General features: G+C 42.8%; 1 protein-coding gene across 1 annotated transcript in view; it reads right to left on the bottom strand.

The window, feature by feature from the left end:
* The window catches only part of gpat2 (glycerol-3-phosphate acyltransferase 2, mitochondrial), a 106,733-nt gene that overhangs the window by 31,251 nt on the left and 58,531 nt on the right, over positions 1 to 16,951 (bottom strand). The window contains exons 2-12 of the mRNA XM_047015312.1: positions 5,254 to 5,364; positions 4,985 to 5,058; positions 4,460 to 4,570; positions 4,126 to 4,256; positions 3,732 to 3,823; positions 3,515 to 3,648; positions 3,196 to 3,295; positions 2,598 to 2,777; positions 1,277 to 1,375; positions 1,099 to 1,181; positions 468 to 586 (exon numbers count right to left, since the gene is read on the bottom strand). Of these exons, the coding sequence (XP_046871268.1) occupies positions 468 to 586; positions 1,099 to 1,181; positions 1,277 to 1,375; positions 2,598 to 2,777; positions 3,196 to 3,295; positions 3,515 to 3,648; positions 3,732 to 3,823; positions 4,126 to 4,256; positions 4,460 to 4,570; positions 4,985 to 5,058; positions 5,254 to 5,364 (1,234 nt within the window). The remainder of the gene's footprint in view (positions 1 to 467; positions 587 to 1,098; positions 1,182 to 1,276; positions 1,376 to 2,597; positions 2,778 to 3,195; positions 3,296 to 3,514; positions 3,649 to 3,731; positions 3,824 to 4,125; positions 4,257 to 4,459; positions 4,571 to 4,984; positions 5,059 to 5,253; positions 5,365 to 16,951) is intronic.

Here is a 16,951-nt window from a genome sequence, read left to right as displayed (position 1 = left end):
CTGGAACACACACACAAACTGCACTGCAGACAGCACACACACTGTTCCTGGCTCAAAAATAGGCTTAAGTGGTGGGTTGTGTGTTTGCGCCATTTCTGCTAGAAGGCGGTGTGAAAAAAGACTTAGGCTGACCGCCTTAGTCTTTTCAATGCAGGAAGAACCCTGACACTCCAGGAACACGCATCACAGCAGACAGCATAGACATCTACGCACTGTACAGACACATCCAAGCACTGTAGACACACACCTCACTGCAGACCACACATACACACACCGGGCACACACACCTCACTGCAAACAGCACATACACCTGGAACACACAATCACAACTCACACATACACCTCACTGGAGATAGCACACATATCTCAGAGAGAGGGAACAAAGAAAGGGAGAGGGGAATGAAAGTAAAGGGAAAGAGAGAGAGACGGGGAAGAGAAAGAGAGAGTATCAAACCTTGCAGACTTACAGTACAACAGGTGGAGGGTGAGGGTCATGCCCACCTCTCGCTCTGATTGGCTCAACTCAGGCATGTACTGAGGAGGAAGGACCCACGACAACTTCCTCTGACCAAATATGGATTCCTTCCTGGATAGATTGCACAGAAAGGAGGGAGGGAGGACAGGAAAGAAAAAGAGAGAAGATAAAGTATATTAAGTGGTGCTGAGCTCCCACTGTGAAGCTGATCAATTGTCCACGAGTGTGTGAATACAAAATACTTCTCAAAGTTGGACTGCTGGGATACACCCTCCCCGGAACCTCAGCGTGGACGCATAAGCATATGTATGTGAGGGGAGAGTTTTTTTCTTACAAATTTACTAGTTAGTTTCTGGTTAATGGGTTTCAGTCTATCAAATGCAAAATGTGCATTGCATATACTCAAGGTTTAATGGAACTTCAGTGTGAGTCTGTGTCTGCATTATTAAGACTGCTTAGCTGTGTTTGTCTAAAGAAACCAATATTACAACAGGACCTGAAGCCCAAGTAACAAAGATACTAAGATGGGAGGATTAAAGTGTTGATGATCGGTTGTTTGTGTTTGTGTGTTTGCGTGCAAGTGTGTGTATCCTTCACTCTTAGCTAACTGATATTTGATTTACCTGTTCTCTAGGATGGCAGGAAGCAGCAGATTATGTAGGGGACGCCCTCCATCCGATCTGCACCTCCCAGACTCACACATCTCCTACTCACACAACCACACACACACACAATCCATACCATCAGATGTAAAACGTAAAAAGACAAATCTAGAAGGTTCTGTAGAGAAAGGCTCCTCACCTGGAAAGAGAAGGGCTGGGAAAAGTGGACCCTGACACTGCCTCTGTATCTGCCCTGGAGCATTGACCACACACACCTCACTGCAGACCGAACACCCATCTGCAACACACATACACACACAGACTTTACCGCAGACAGCACACACGTCACTACAGACCTACACACACCTTACGGCAAAGTGTGCACACACCAGGAACACACACACACACTTCACTGCAAACCACACATGCACACACACACTTCACTGCATACATAATACAAACCTGGAACACCCACAAATACCTCACTGCAGATACGCACACACACACAAATCTTACAAACACAAAGATCAGATTAATCTCACTACAGACAGAACACACACCTGCAGCGCACACACACACACACTACACTGCAAACCGCACACAAACACCTCACTGCAGACCGCACACAGACAAACCTCACTGCAGACCTTGCACACACTTCAGTTTCCCCTACCATCATTTTGTCGGGGCGACTCCGAAAATGACCTCCCTCCCCCTAAAATAATTGAAAAATATATATAATTGGCCTATATATTCCAAAAAACACAAGAAAAAACTGTTCTCTCACTACAGGATATTTGCTTTTTGCTCGTCGCCTCAAAACTGTCCAATTCATTTGCAAACGTTTGCGCAACGTTTTTTACTCCTGATCACCTGTCGATGACTACACTAGATCCACTGGCAGCACCTAAATTTGCCTATTCGCTCCTCGCGAACAGTGTGGTGCTGGGAATAGCATTAACTTCCTTGCATATACTGTGCCAACAGTGTTATGCTAGCTAGTTTAGTTTTGACTGGCTACATACTGACCTTGCTCGTCCACAAATGCCCTAATAAACGCATATAATAGGGATTGCTTCTCTGGCAAGGCTACCTGTACGTGCTGCCAAGTATGTCACTGCCTTGTGGGGCCAGTCTCATGACTACCAAACACCTCACCACAGACCACACACACACACTTGGACCACACACACCTGGAACACACACACTTCACTGCAGACAGCGCACACATTCCTGGAACACACCTAAGTGCCGAAAGTATAAACACCTGGGTCACACACATCACTATAGACAACACACACACCTGGAACACACACCTCACTACAGAGAGCACCTACACCTTCGAACACACTGAACACACACACACACTTTACATACACACCTAGGACACAAACATTTCACTGCAGACAACACACACCAGCGGCACATGAACACATCTTACTGCAGAAAGACCACACACCTGGAACACCTGGAGTATGTGTGGGAGTGTGTATGAGTATATGTGTTTGTAAGCTCAATACCTTTGTGCTGGCTTGGGGAACACAGTCGTAAGAGATGCCAACGGGCACCAGGCAGACAGTGGGCATGGCCCCCTCCAGCATGATTTGATGGAGTCGTGCCAACCACTGCCCTCCCTGCCCACTCAGCCCAGACACACACACACTCACGGCCTGCCCCTCACACAACAGCTCCCCCAACACCTGTTGGAGATAGGATGGGGGAGAGCAGGGGAACAGGGGAGATGATGGTAATGGTGGAAAGCAATGGGAGAGGAGGAGAGGATAAACCAGTAGAGCAGCAGGAGAGGAGGAGGAGAATAAACAGGGGAGCGAGGGGAGAGGAGAAGGATAAAAGGGAAGGGGAACAGGGGAGAGGAGGAGGGTGAAACAACTGCTAGGCTTATTGAAAGGAGCAGACCTTGACACAATAAACTACAAAGGAACAGCTACCGATACAGACCCATCACAATTCACTGCTACATTCATGAAACTATCAACTTAGTCCGTCCCAGCCAAAAGAGCAGCAGCATTGTCAGTGTTGCAGAGCAAAGAGGGACCTGGAGTCAGGGTGTAGGGTTGTACCAGGCTCTTGCCCTTTGTGTATTAGTGGCACACTTACTGAGGTCATGATTGGTGAGTGGAGGCTGTTAATATGAGCATCCTCTTCACTGTTGGCACCAATAGGGAGGAGAACCACGCCCAGCTTTTGCAGGACAGACCTGTTGGAATAACTTATCCATGTTGAGAAGACAGGAACAACAACTACCTTACAATGCTATAGATGTTTGTGAGAGGAGGTGTGTGTGAATGAGAGAGAAAAAAGAGTACAGAGGTGGTTTGGGTGAGAGGAGGTGTGCGTTTGAGTGAGAGAGAGAAAGAGAGAGAGGTGTGGTATCTGTCTGTACGAAAGAGAGAGGAGATGGTGTGTGCACAGGTACCGTATCCAGGATGTGTGTATCTGCAGAGGGCAAATCGTGTACGGCACCCTAAGGTTGTAGCAGAACAGGACCAGGGGCAGCAGGACAAAATCCACCACACTCTGATGCTCACACACGTACACCAGGGGGCAACCCTGAGACACACACACTTTAGATCTCTCATCATGTCTAGACACAAGTTAAAAAATACAAGTGAGACTGTGTGTTTGATGTGTACCTTCTGTGCAGCTCTCTGTAGGGAAGCCAGATGGTTCAGGTTAACTTGAACACTACAGAATACACACTTTAGAAGCTTCAGCGCTAGCCAGCCTATTAAACTGGAGAGGGGGGGAAGAAAGAGGGGGAGGGGAGGTGAGGGGGAGCAGGAGAAGGCAGAGAGACAGTAAGAGACAGAGACAGACTTGGCACAAGGAGGATTGACAGACTTCAAAGAAGATGACAAAGGCACTATTTCATAACAGAAATGGGATGGAAATCACTGAAAAAATCTGAAGATAAGCTTGAATATGAATTCCATCTATGAAATCTAAGTTCAGAATGTAGAAGCTAGGTCCTAATGACTAGGGAGGCAAGCTTTACTTCCATGGAAATTCCAAGGAAAAATGTTACACACACATACCGAAGAAGAGGTGGGTAGATGCAGGTGTTGATGAGGAGGTGGTACGGGGAGAGACAAGTAAATGGTTCCTTAATGTCTTCCAACATAGAGGGTGTATGGGGGATGGAGAGAGCCTTCTGTACCCTGAAAAACACTTACAGGTTTTTTACACACCCACACATGATACACACCCATACTCTTCCAGACTCTCCAACCCAAATATCATACTCTTCCAGACTCTGCACCATCCCACCTGTCACTGTTCCAGACTCCACCCCTCCCTCACTTGTTCTCTTGCAGAGTTCGCACCCTCACCTGTCACTCTTCCAGAGTCCACCCCCATTTACCTGTCACTCTTCCATACTCTGTCCAGCCTGTCAGTAGCAGTACTGGGCTCCACCCTGCGTCCCCTGACAAACAGCACATAACACAGCCTTCTCACCAGCCAGCCTCTGTACCTACATCAAAGGACAAAGGTGTGTGTGCATTGCAAGTCAGGTCATACAAATGCCCCCCAAGAAGACTTCAACGCCCCCCTTTAAAATATTTTGCAGTGCCCCCCCCGACGTTCTCTGAACACCGCCTGGGGGACGGTACTGCCTGCATTGAGCAACGCAGATGCAGTGTAAACACCACCCTTTCTACGTGAAAACATTCATAGCTAGCTTGTGAAAATCACACTTCTGTGTGATTTTCCAAGAACTTCGGTGCCCAGTCTGAACTTGTGTTGTTCTGTGCACCTGACAATAAAAAACTTGAACTGTGTGATCGCGGTTGGTAGTTGTATCAAAATCTGCTAAAAAAACATCCTGGGTATGTTGAACTTGCGTAAGAAGTATAAGCCTTAGGTGTTTGTGTGTTTTCCATTTTACCTGGTGTGCGTCTCTTTCACACTCAATAGGTTCTGGAAGCCCAGGGAAGTAGAGTTCTGTCCATAATTCCTGCCCTGAAACACACACTCTTGTTACTCACGTTCTACTCTTCATCCCTTTCCATATCCTTTATATCCCTCTCACTCCCATCCCTCTCTATTCCACCAACTCCATCCCTCTATATTACCATGTCTATCCATTCTCTTCTTCATCCCTCTATCTCTATCCCTCTCTTTCTCACTCACTCACTCACTCACTCACTCACTCACAAGGCTGTCAGGCGTACACTGCTGGCAGCACTGGCCGACACTGGGTCTGAACTTTCCAAGGTGGGGAGCCACAGTCTTTAGCTTCTTCTTGACCTTCAATCCCCAGGACAGCTAAGGGACAGAGGACCACATACATCACAATAACTCACACTTCACAATAGTGATGTCACAACCGGTACTCTCCGGTACCAAATTGGCACTCAACCAGGGTTGGGGAGTAACGGATTACAAGTAATTGGATTAGTGTAATCTGATTACAATATAATCGTAACTGTAATCCGTTACGTTAGTGGCAAAAACATAATAATTGGATTACAGATACTTTCGAAAAATATTGAGGATTACTTTGGGATACTTTTACATTTGGGAGTAGTCCATTTTCTTAAAAAAAAAAAAAGTAGCCTTTTAATTGCAAAATTGGCAATTTTTTCTGTGACGTTTCACATTTGCTTAACAGACACTATTAGCTTGTTAAAACTTTGATCATGGCTGCCTAACAAACTAAAACATTTTTAAGTACATTACAAGTTACATTTTTTTGATTAATCTCATTCTAATTATTCATGTCTAGGAACATCTATTATGCATTGCATATTGAATCTGTTTTGGTACTGAAGCTGTAACCTTAATTACTGCCAAAACATTCTGAAACCCTATACTCTTGTACTGAGTATAAGAGTATGAGTATTTACATTTAGATTTATTCATTTAGCAGACGCTTTTATCCAAAACGACTTCCAAGAGAGAGCTTTACAAAGTGCATAGGTCACTGATAATAACAACAAGATAGCCCCAAAGCATTGCGGGTAGCCAAAACAAGCACACATTGTGAACAACCCAAAAATAAGTGCCAAAGGGAAAAACCATAAGAGCATGTAGTTAAGCAAGTTACAATCTAAACATGAATGATGATTCTCCTGGAACGTATGGAGAACTATGTTGGGATTTCTGGTACTTCACTTCAGTGGTTCAGATCGTATCTATCTGATAGATCACAATATGTCCACTATGATGGTTGCTCATCCAGGAGCTCCATTGTAAAATACGGAGTACCACAGGGTTCAGTTTTAGGCCCTCTGTTATTTTCACTCTATATGTTGCCTTTAGGAAACGTAATTAGAAGTTTTGGGGTAGATTTTCACTGCTATGCAGATGATACTCAGCTATACATGTCTATAAAGCCGGGAGAATTTCCACATGCTATGGAAACCTGTGTTTCCGGGTTGAAAACTTGGATGACTGCAAATTTCCTTCTTCTTAATTCGGATAAAACCGAGGTTCAAATTTTTGGTCCGAAAAAACACCGAAATAATTTATCCCATCTAACCTTAGACTTAGACGGCGTCAAAGTATCTCAAAGCCAGCTGGTAAAAAATCTGGGAGTCACAATGGACCCAGACCTTTCGTTTGAGTACCATATTAAGCAAATCACCAGAACAGCATTTTTCCATCTACGTAATATTGCCAAAATACGAAGATTCCTCTCAAAGGATGATGCTGAAAAACTAATACATGCTTTTGTTACGTCCCGATTGGACTACTGCAATGTGTTGTTCTCTGGCCTCCCAATTACCTACCTAAAAAACTTACAGCGGGTGCAAAATGCTGCTGCTAGACTATTGACTAAAACTAGAAAGTTTGATCATATAACATCGACTCTTATCTCTTTACACTGGCTCCCTATCCAAGCCAGAGCTGATTTCAAAGTTCTACTACTAACTTACAAATCTCTGCATGGATTGGCACCATTGTACCTCTCCGGTCTCCTTGCACCCTATTGCCCCGCAAGGACTCTAAGATCTCAAAATGCCGGCTATCTGGTAATACCCAAAGTTAAGAAAAAAACTGCTGGAGGTAGGGCGTTCTCATATAGAGCACCTCTTCTTTGGAACAAATTACCCATCTCAATTAAGGAAGCTGATACTGTCTCGATATTTAAAACTAGATTAAAAACGTTCTTGTTTAGTCAATTCTATGATTGTTAAAGGGAAGTATGTGTGTACTTTCTATGTAAACCTGGGGTGTGTGCTTGCCTATGTGTGTATCACATGTAACTTTTAAATTTTAATTATAGCTTATGTTCACATTGCCCAGCTAGATGTTACAAATAAAGTAAACCTGTTACTGTATATTGTAAGTATTATTATTATTATAGTTCCGTTGCTGTATATTGTTACTGTTATAGTTTTTATTACTAGTTGGAGACAACGGGGGGACTGGTTGTTTTCATCCTTATTGGTATAAGTATAACCTACTTTAGAGTTCTTTCCCCTGGAACAGATTTCATGTTCCAACTGAGGGGGGCTGTCGTTGTTTTGGTGTGTGGGGCTGCATCAAATACCCTTTTTGCTCTGTTAAATTGCTGCACTAGTCCACACTTGACCGGTGGGGATCTCATTCTATTATGACTGTAACTGTTAGCTGCTCCTGGCATTCTCTAATCCCTGCTCTCCTCTCTGCCCCCCCCCACACATTCCCTGTGGTGTGGGGGGTTTGAGCTGTCAGGACCTGCTTGGTCGTTTGTCTGCCTACGCTGAACCAGGTCGTTACCCGGAATCCAGTCTCCATGACGGCCAACAGCGAGTTTCCCGGTCCCATCCAACGTCTATAAAGCCGAACAATGGATTTTGGTGTTTCAAATCCCATTGACACTGTATGACTATGTTTAGCTTGTGTTCTGCTCCTCTCTCTTACCAACCGTCTCTGGAGGAGGGGATCCCTCTCTGAATTGCTCCTCCCAAGGTTTCTTCCATTTTTTCTCCCGGTGGGAGTTTTTCTGGGAGTTTTTCCTTGTCTTCCTTGAGGGTTTAGGTTGGTTGAGGGGCAGTTCTATGGGCGCATGTGAAGCCCTCTGTGACATGCTTGCGTGTAAAAAGGGCTATACAAATAAATTTGATTTGATTTGATTTGATGAATCTGTAAGTGCAAGTGTACATGTAGAAAAAACAAGCAACAGTAAAATAAAATAAAAATATAAGATTTAACTAAAAATATAATACAACAGTTTAAATCAGCTACCACTAACCAACAGGAGCAACAAGTCACTAAGCAATAGTCATTGTGATCCTTGAGGAAACTAGCATTGGGTTCAGCAAACCATTCCTAAGTACCGTTGTACTCCCTGAACAAGTGCATCTTGAGCCTTCTCTTGAAGGTGGAGAGACAGTCTGTGTCTCTGATGGAGGTGGGGAGTTGATTCCACCACTGGGGCGCCAGGCAGGAGAAGAGCTTGTGTTGAGTATTAATGGAAAAAACGAAAAAGCTACTCGAGAAAGAAGCAGACAGAAGGGTTGCATTATGCATTTGAAGGTTATACTGTCAAACTGACTAAAGAACGAAATAACAACGTGAAAAATGAAAAAGATAGCGTGGCTCATTGGCTGGTCAATTCCCATGATGCAAGGCGGCAAATAGTGTTAAAATTTGCTGATAAGTTTGCCATTTGTTCAAAATACAAATGTAACTTCAGTAATTTCATTTTTTTAATGTGTTTGCTTAAAATGTAGTGTTTTATTGCGTGGTAATTGGGTGTGCTTTGCCTTTGGCAAGGGCACAACTGTTGTTATCTCACATTTATATTTATTATTATTTATTTATGCCCCCCTAAGGCTCAGTCAATATTTGGAATACATACACAACGGTGGTGTCAAAAGTTTCGTCTTGGTAGCGATTGAGTTGCTTGTATTGGGATTTACGTTCCGTTGCACAGTTTAGGAGGTTACAACGTTTTTGTGTCGACAAAGTGCCTTTAATGGAGCTTGGATTACGAGTGAAAAATATTACCATTTGGCTTTGTTGAGAAAGCAATTTCGAGTGGAACTGCAATCTCGGATGTTTGATTTAGGTCGTCAAAGTCTTTGTAATTTGAGCGAGTGCGGGTCGCCCGTGAGACCGCCTAGTGTTTTAGGCGGCAGCCATGCTAGGAAGCGTCATAGTAGTATTTTTAGTAGCTAATTTTATAATTACATTTTACACGAAAAAACAGAAAGAGGGACATTTTATGACGATACGACTATTGTGAAGACAGCCAGGTGGTGAGATTTTAATGTAGGTTGCTGTAAAAACGTTGATTTGTTTGCTACGTGAGAGCCCCGTCAGCCTCAATTGACGATTGCGGCAGCAACAACAGTGTTGTCAATGAATGTTGACACTCGTCGACAAGTCTAATGCGTATTTTCTTAATTTCGTACCACGGTCAATTCTACATCCAAATGGAGAGCAGTGTTTTAAAGATATGGCGATTGTGAAGACAGCCAGCGGGTCAGCATATTTTTTTGATTTGTGTAAAACTTGGAATTTGAGTGAGACCGCGTCTTGTTTTGACGTTAGCCTCAGAGTCACAGACTCGGCTCGCCCACTGGCAGTGTGTAGTAGTAGGCTACAGTCATGGGCGTCACAGCAATGTAACTTGTTGTCTGGACCCCCCCACATTTGCAATCAAAATATTAGTGCATGACTGGTCTACTAGTCCAGCGATCCTTCCATTGCTTCACAATCAAATCCGTTCCACTTTATAAGTAGGGAGAATACCCATAGCAATAGAATTCCACTCCACGTTTTCTAGAAAAAAAGCATCAAGCACGCAGATTCAACTCCCATACTCTTTGATCGATGCATCGCGCTTGTAGCTAGTAGCACTTCAGATATAACTGTTCCACAGACGAGATGGACATAAGGAGGTTTTTTTTGAGGAAGAGGAAAGTAAGTCAAAGTTGCCCAGTTTTCCCTTCAGTGGCCAAAGCACCCTTATAAGACATTCTCTGACTATAATAGCATTAGTTAAGTCACAAAGATCTTTTTGCAAATCTTATGATTATTGCTAGCTAGATAAGCAAGCTTTTTACTTACATCTAGCACTTGGCAATACCATACTTTATTTACCCATTACAAGTGGAACAGCATTTGTTGATTTCTTAATCTGGGTCTGAAATATGTTGTGCTTTTGGCCGTGTTCAGACCTAGGCGTCTGTTTCAGGCAGAAAGAGGATGTTTTTTCCAAGTAGCTACAAAATAAATTGCTGGTGTTTTTTTATTGCCATAACAACCGTGAGCTAATCTGGAGTTAACCTTAGCTAACATGCTAGTTTTTCTAACGACTGAAAAAAAGAAGAAAAAAAACGAATTTTATGCTACATGTTAGTCTGTAACATGAAGGCAAAACTGATTCAACAATAAACCATATATCCTCTGAAAGCTTATACCCTCTGGATGTTATCTAATGAGACAAGTCCATCTTTCCATATTAGTATGCTGCCCATGCACAATAAATTCGGTATTGGTAAATGCAGTGTTGTATTGTAACGAAGTAGAAATACTTTGTTACTGTACTTATGTCGTTTTTTTGGATATCTGTACTTTACTTTACTACTTATATTTATGTTTACTTTTACTTCGCTACATTTTGCAAAGAAAATTGATACTTTTACTCCGATACATTTCCCCTGAAACCTTCGTTACTCGTTACAAAATCTAATCATCAGAAAATAAAATTATCATGAGAGTGATGAGACCAAACGTCGAGGACTGTGGTAGAACACAGACAGCAAGCAGGTTTGGCGAATCAGTGGTGCAAGCGCATGTTAATGCGCTATGACCGTTTGCAAAAGCCCTGCGCCCTTAGTTACTGTTGCTACGTGTTATGAACTCGTTCATGCACTACACTGTCTGTCAGTGTCAGTGATTCTTTTTGGAGTAATATCTTTGCGATATCCTCCAGATCAAGGCAAAATGGACTGCAAAATGCAGTGGAAGGATATATCCAAAACATTAAGACCAACAACGAAGGGGACACAACAATAATCGAAACAAAAGCATACGTCTCAATCAAAAAATGAGAAACCCCACAACCTTTTCATTTAATGCCACCAGCACAACCTTTTAGACTGTACTCATGTTTTTTCACTGCTGGGTAAGATCTGTATATAATATTTCAAGCTAGCTAATAACCAACAAAGATTATTATTATTCTTTATTCCAACTCTGGCGGTATCTAGCGAGGTATCTAGCTAGCTAGCACTAGCTAGGATGGTGACAATCTAAAGTACAGTAACGTAGCAGTGTCGAGCAAGATAGCTGCTAGTAACGATATTGTTCAAGGGGTGTGTGCATGTTGCTGAAAGTATTTCACAGTACTGATAACTTGCTTGTTAAACTGAGGATCCTGATGTAATGCTATGGCTTTGTATCAGATCGCCAGGTTATTGCTCTCAGGTTGTGCCTTATACTTATACATACCTTCTTTAGAAGATGAACAAAACATTTTTCAGTTTTAAGTAATGACTGGGTTGTTACTTTCGGTGCGGCTTTAGTATTGCCTATTGTGTTAAAATTGTGTTCAAATAAGGCCCAGTTTATAGGTATGCTCATTCTAGTTGGAATCAACTTCATAATTCTCAAAATTCTGACCATTTGCTTTTTTATTAACAGCATTTACTTGTACTTTTACTTTCAATACTTAAGTACATTTAATATCAGAAAATTACTTTCGATACTTAAGTACAGTAAAGATCAAATACTTTAAGACTTTTACTCAAGTAGTATTCTAAAAGGTTACTTTTACTTTACTCATTTTCCAGTAAGGTATCTTTACTTTTACTCAAGTATGGATTTTGGGTACTTTATACACCACTGGGTAAATGGAGTAGGCTATATGGCTGATACTCTTTTGGGCTGTGCCATTTAGGGAAGCTGATTCAACCACCTAAACCATGTATTTTCTGAAAGCTTACATCCTAAGGATGTGATCTGTGGAAAAGACTACAGGTTTGAACACAAATTTGATAATTTCTGAACTGTCCAGTCATGCTTTAGGGGAGATGCTATTTTCTTTATGTAGCCTACATAATTATTAGGCTACTAAACCTATACCAATTGTGAATTTTATATGCTGATAACATGATTTACATCTCAGAAATCTTCATATGAAAAATCTACATTAAGCTTATTATTATAAATATGAAAGAATGCTCAATGCATCTCCATGTCTCCTGATATAGGTGGTAGAGATTGAGAGTGAGTCACAGGCAAGGGCAGCATGCAGGGGCAGTGGAGACAGCTCTGTTGCTGAGGTGAGTGCTGAAAGGTGACAGGTAGTTGAAGATGTCCCATTGCTTATTGGGAAGTTTAGTTTTTTTTTTATATTTTAATGTCCAGCCCCTCAGTATATGTATAACAACTAAGGTAAATAGTTGTGGTAAATGCACCAGAATGCAGGAATTTGCATCTACATCTTTAAAAAAATTCTCGGGGAGAAACCTCCAGACCCCCTGCATAATGTGTCCCCCCCACTCTCAAAATGCTGCTGACGCCCATGGCTACAGTAATGTCTTCAATGCCACAGCTATGGCTAAACTTTATTATGTCTTATTACACGGCTGTTCTTTAATGCTGCACAATGCTCCATTTACTTGAATGGGGCATCCCAATGTTCTGCGGTGAACAATTTTCTCATATTTGACCGTTGCTATACACATTTGACCGCTGTCAAGGGAAGTGGCCTTTTTGCCTCTTGTTCAAAGTCTATGAAGTTCAACGTCTTTGGCGAACTATTTCTCTGCTGATCAACAATACGAATGGTAACAAATACATTGTAAAAAGACAAACTGTGTTAAGTTATTTTTGTTGGCAAGTAGCCGTGTAATAAGCGGATAATGTAGAGAACGCTGGTCATTATTGGGAAAATAAGCCCCTTCAGGGCGAAACAAAACCCCTCCGCTTCGCGTCGGGGTGCTGTTCGCCCTGTCGGGGCTTATTTTCCCGATAATGACAGGCGTTCTATACATTATACCTTACAAAAGAAACATTCTCATTTCCGGCTCTTTCAAACAATCAGTGAAGTGTGGATAGCAACGGCAGCTAGCTTGCCTCTAGCAGAATGCTTTTGAATTAGCCATGTCCCCCTAAATTAATATCGAACTTATTTACGTTTTGGGGGGCTTATTTTCAGTTAGCAGACGGTACTATTTGAATCGCAATTCCATCTGAAATACTGCCAGTGACAACGTTGTTACAGTAGCTTGTTTCAAAGGGGGTTCCTTGTTTCAAAGGGTGTTCTTAATGAATTATGCAATATGAGTAGGCTAAATGCTTGAAAATATCACTAGAAGGGAAAACGGACCCACCTGCAACCAACGCAAGCAAGCAAGCACACCCTACAATTTCCCCAGAAATGTTACCCTCTCTAGTCATTGTTGTGCTGGTTTACCATTGTAACCATGAGTTAAATGACAGTTACATTTGATAAGAAGAGCTGGATTATTACAATGTGAGTGCATACGCAGTAAATAGCTTCTTTCAGCTAATAATCTGCAGTGTCACTTGGCGAGGGCCCCTCATTCTCGTCAAGTGACGCAAGATCGGTGGCGTTTGAGGGGCCCCTAAACATTTAAATATTAGTCAATCATAGTAAAAGGACATTTATTAAAGTTTACTTCTTGAAATACTTACATTAATTGCACTTGAAAGTATTCCAAAGTATTTAGTATTAGTAGTTTGAAGTATACTTCATGAACTGAAAGTGCACTACACAGGTTACTTTAGAGCAGTAGTTCTTAACCCAGTTTTGATATATTTTTTAATATTATACTTAAAAATATATCAAAAGTTAACTATTTTCTAAGTATACTCCTTAAAGGTATATCAAAAGTTAACTATTTTCTAAGTATACTTCTTAAAAGTATATTTACATTTACATTTATTCATTTAGCAGACGCTTTTATCCAAAGCGACTTCCAAGAGAGAGCTTTACAAAGTGCATAGGTCACTGATAATAACAACAAGATAGCCCCACAGCATTGCGGGTAGTCAAAAACAAGAAGTACATATTGTGAACAACCAAAAAACAGTGCTAAAGGGAAAAAACCATAAGAGCAAGTAGTTAAACAAGTTAAATTACACAACATTAATCTCTAAGTGCAGGTGTACCTGTAGGAAAGCAATAAAAATAGGATTAACTAAAATAGAACACAACAGTTTAAACCAGCTACCACTAACCAACAAGAGCAACAGTCTAAGCAAGAGTCATTGTGATCCTTGAGGAAACTAGTTGGGTTCAGCAAACCATTCCTAAGTACCATTGTACTCCCGGAACAAGTGCGTCTTGAGCCTTCTCTTGAAGGTGGAGAGACAGTTGGTGTCTCTGATGGAGGTGGGGAGTTGATTCCACCATATAAAAAGTAAACTAAAAGCCTACCCTTACAAAAAATAAGTATACTAAAATATGGATAGTACACTTTTAGTTAACACAAACACCACAAGCAAATAGGCCAGGGTGATAACTATTTACTAATTTAACATTGTCATAAAAAAAATATATATATGAAATGAAATGTACAATATGACATACGTATTGTTATTAAGCAAGTACATCTATTTTCGGAAACTAGTTTGCGGCTCAGGCGTTAGCACCATGACATTAGCCTCTGCTGCCGGGCGACACATACGACAGCAGTCTGTGATGCATCCGTTTTCAATCGTTAAAATAAACATTCCTCACAAATAAATCCTCGTTTTTGGATTTATTGTGACGTGACATTACAAGTAAAACATTTGTAATGCCATAGCAAAGAGGCCATGGTGATAACTATTTACTAATATCGCTAACATTGTGATATGCAACACAATTGTGAAATGTGTACCTGATATTTTTAAGCTAGGATTGTAGATCTAGACAAGCTCTACTTTCGGAAACAGTAGTCTGCTAATTCACAGAGGAGTTGGCTCTAGTTGTTACCCCGGCACATCTCGGTACTACCAGCTACTCGGTAATACCTTCATCCCAGCCCTTCTTCAGGACAAGCTCTCCCAACTGAACGTGCCTGATTCCACCTGCAGGTGGATCACAGACTGCCTGTCTGACAGGAAGCAGTGCGTTAAGCTGGGAACACAAGTCTCTGATTCCCGGTCCATCAGCACCAGATCACCTCAGGGCTGCGTCCTTTCTCCTCTGCTCTTTTCCCTGTACACCAACAGCTACCTGGCACCAGAACAACCTAGAGCTCAATGCTCTTAAGACAGTGGAGATGGTTGTGGAGGAAGAACATGGCCTCATTCACGCCTCATGTGTGACTCCCCAGTCAACACTGGAGTCCTTCCGCTTCCTGGGCAGTATCTTCTCCCAGGACCTCAAGTGGGAACTGAACATCAGCTCCCTCACCAAGAAAGCACAACAGAGGATGTACTTCCTTCGGCAGCTGAAGAAACTCAACCTGCCAAAGACAATGATGGTGCACTTCTATACTTCTGTACGACCGGTACCAGAGTTTGGTCCAAATTGCCGGCAGTAAGTCAAACTTGTTAACGGTGAGGGTTGGACTCCGCCAGGGCTGCCATTTATCACCGATTCTGTTCATAACTTATATGGACAGAATTTCTAGGCACAGCCAGGGCGTTGAGGGGGTCCGGTTTGGTGACCTCAGGATCGGGTCGCTGCTTTTGGCGGATGTGGTCTTGATGGCTTCATCGGGCGGTGACCTTCAGCTCTCACTGGAGCGATTTGCAACCGAATGCGAAGCGCCTGGAATGGGAATCAGCACCTCCAAATCTGAGGGCATGGTTATCGCCCGGAAAAGGGTTGAGTGCAATCTCCGGGTCGGGGAGGAGATCTTGACCCAAGCGGAGGAGTTCAAGTATCTCGGGGTCTTATTCACGAGTGAGGGAAGAATGGAGCGCGAGATCGACAGGCGGATCGGTGCGGCATCCGCAGTGATGCGGGCTCTGCATCGGTCCGTCGTGATGAAGAAGGAGCTGAGTTGAAAGGCGAAGCTCTCTATTTACCAGTCGATCTATGTTCCTACCCTCATCTATGGTCACGAGCTGTGGGTAGTGACCGAAAGAACGAGATCGCAAATACAAGCGGCCAAAATGAGTTTTCTCCGCAGGGTGTCAGGGCTTTCCCTTAGAGATAGGGTGAGAAGCTCGGTCATCCGGGAGGGGCTCAGAGTAAAACCGCTGCTCCTCCGCGTTGAGAAGGGCCAGTTGAGGTGGCTCGGGCATCTGATAAGGATGCCGACTAGACGCCTCCCTTGTGAGGTGTTCTGGGCACGTCCCAATGGGAAGAGGCCCCGGGGAAGACCCAGGACACGCTGGAGGGACTATGTCTCTCGGCTGGCCTGGGAACGCCTCAGGGTCCCCCAGGAAGAGCTGGTGGAAGTGGCCGGGGAGAGGGAAGTCTGGGCCTCCCTGCTTGGGTTGCAGCCCCCCCCCGACTACATAGACAAAGTCGATGTCAAAAGGTTCGTCTTGGTCACGATTGCGTTGGTTCTATTGGGATTTATGTTCCGTTGCACGGTTGAGGTTTTAATTTTTTGTGGCAAAAGTGAAGCTAAAGGTGGCTAACTTGCTAGCCACAGTCACTGACGCTACTGACGTCACTAACGTCACGAAATATCGCGTGACTACCTCTAGCAGAACATTAGTTTAGCAGCTCGTTAACTTCTAGGAGATAGCTAGGCTAACTGCTTTACTGCAAGGGAGCTGCAGAAACGCCACAAGCAAAGAAGCCAGGGTGATAACTATTTACTTCTTACTTCTTAGTTACATCTACTTTCAGAAACAGTAGTCTACTATTTCACTGAAGCATTAGCATCATGACATTAGCCTCTGTTGCCCGGGCAACACATACTACAGCGGTCTATGATGCATCTGTTTTCAATCGTTAAAATAAACATTCTTCACGAATAAATTTTCGTTGTAGGATTTA

This window comes from Hypomesus transpacificus, unplaced genomic scaffold, assembly GCF_021917145.1.
Source record: "Hypomesus transpacificus isolate Combined female unplaced genomic scaffold, fHypTra1 scaffold_30, whole genome shotgun sequence".
NCBI lineage: Eukaryota > Metazoa > Chordata > Actinopteri > Osmeriformes > Osmeridae > Hypomesus > Hypomesus transpacificus.
This window is presented reverse-complemented; position numbering and strand designations above follow the sequence as displayed.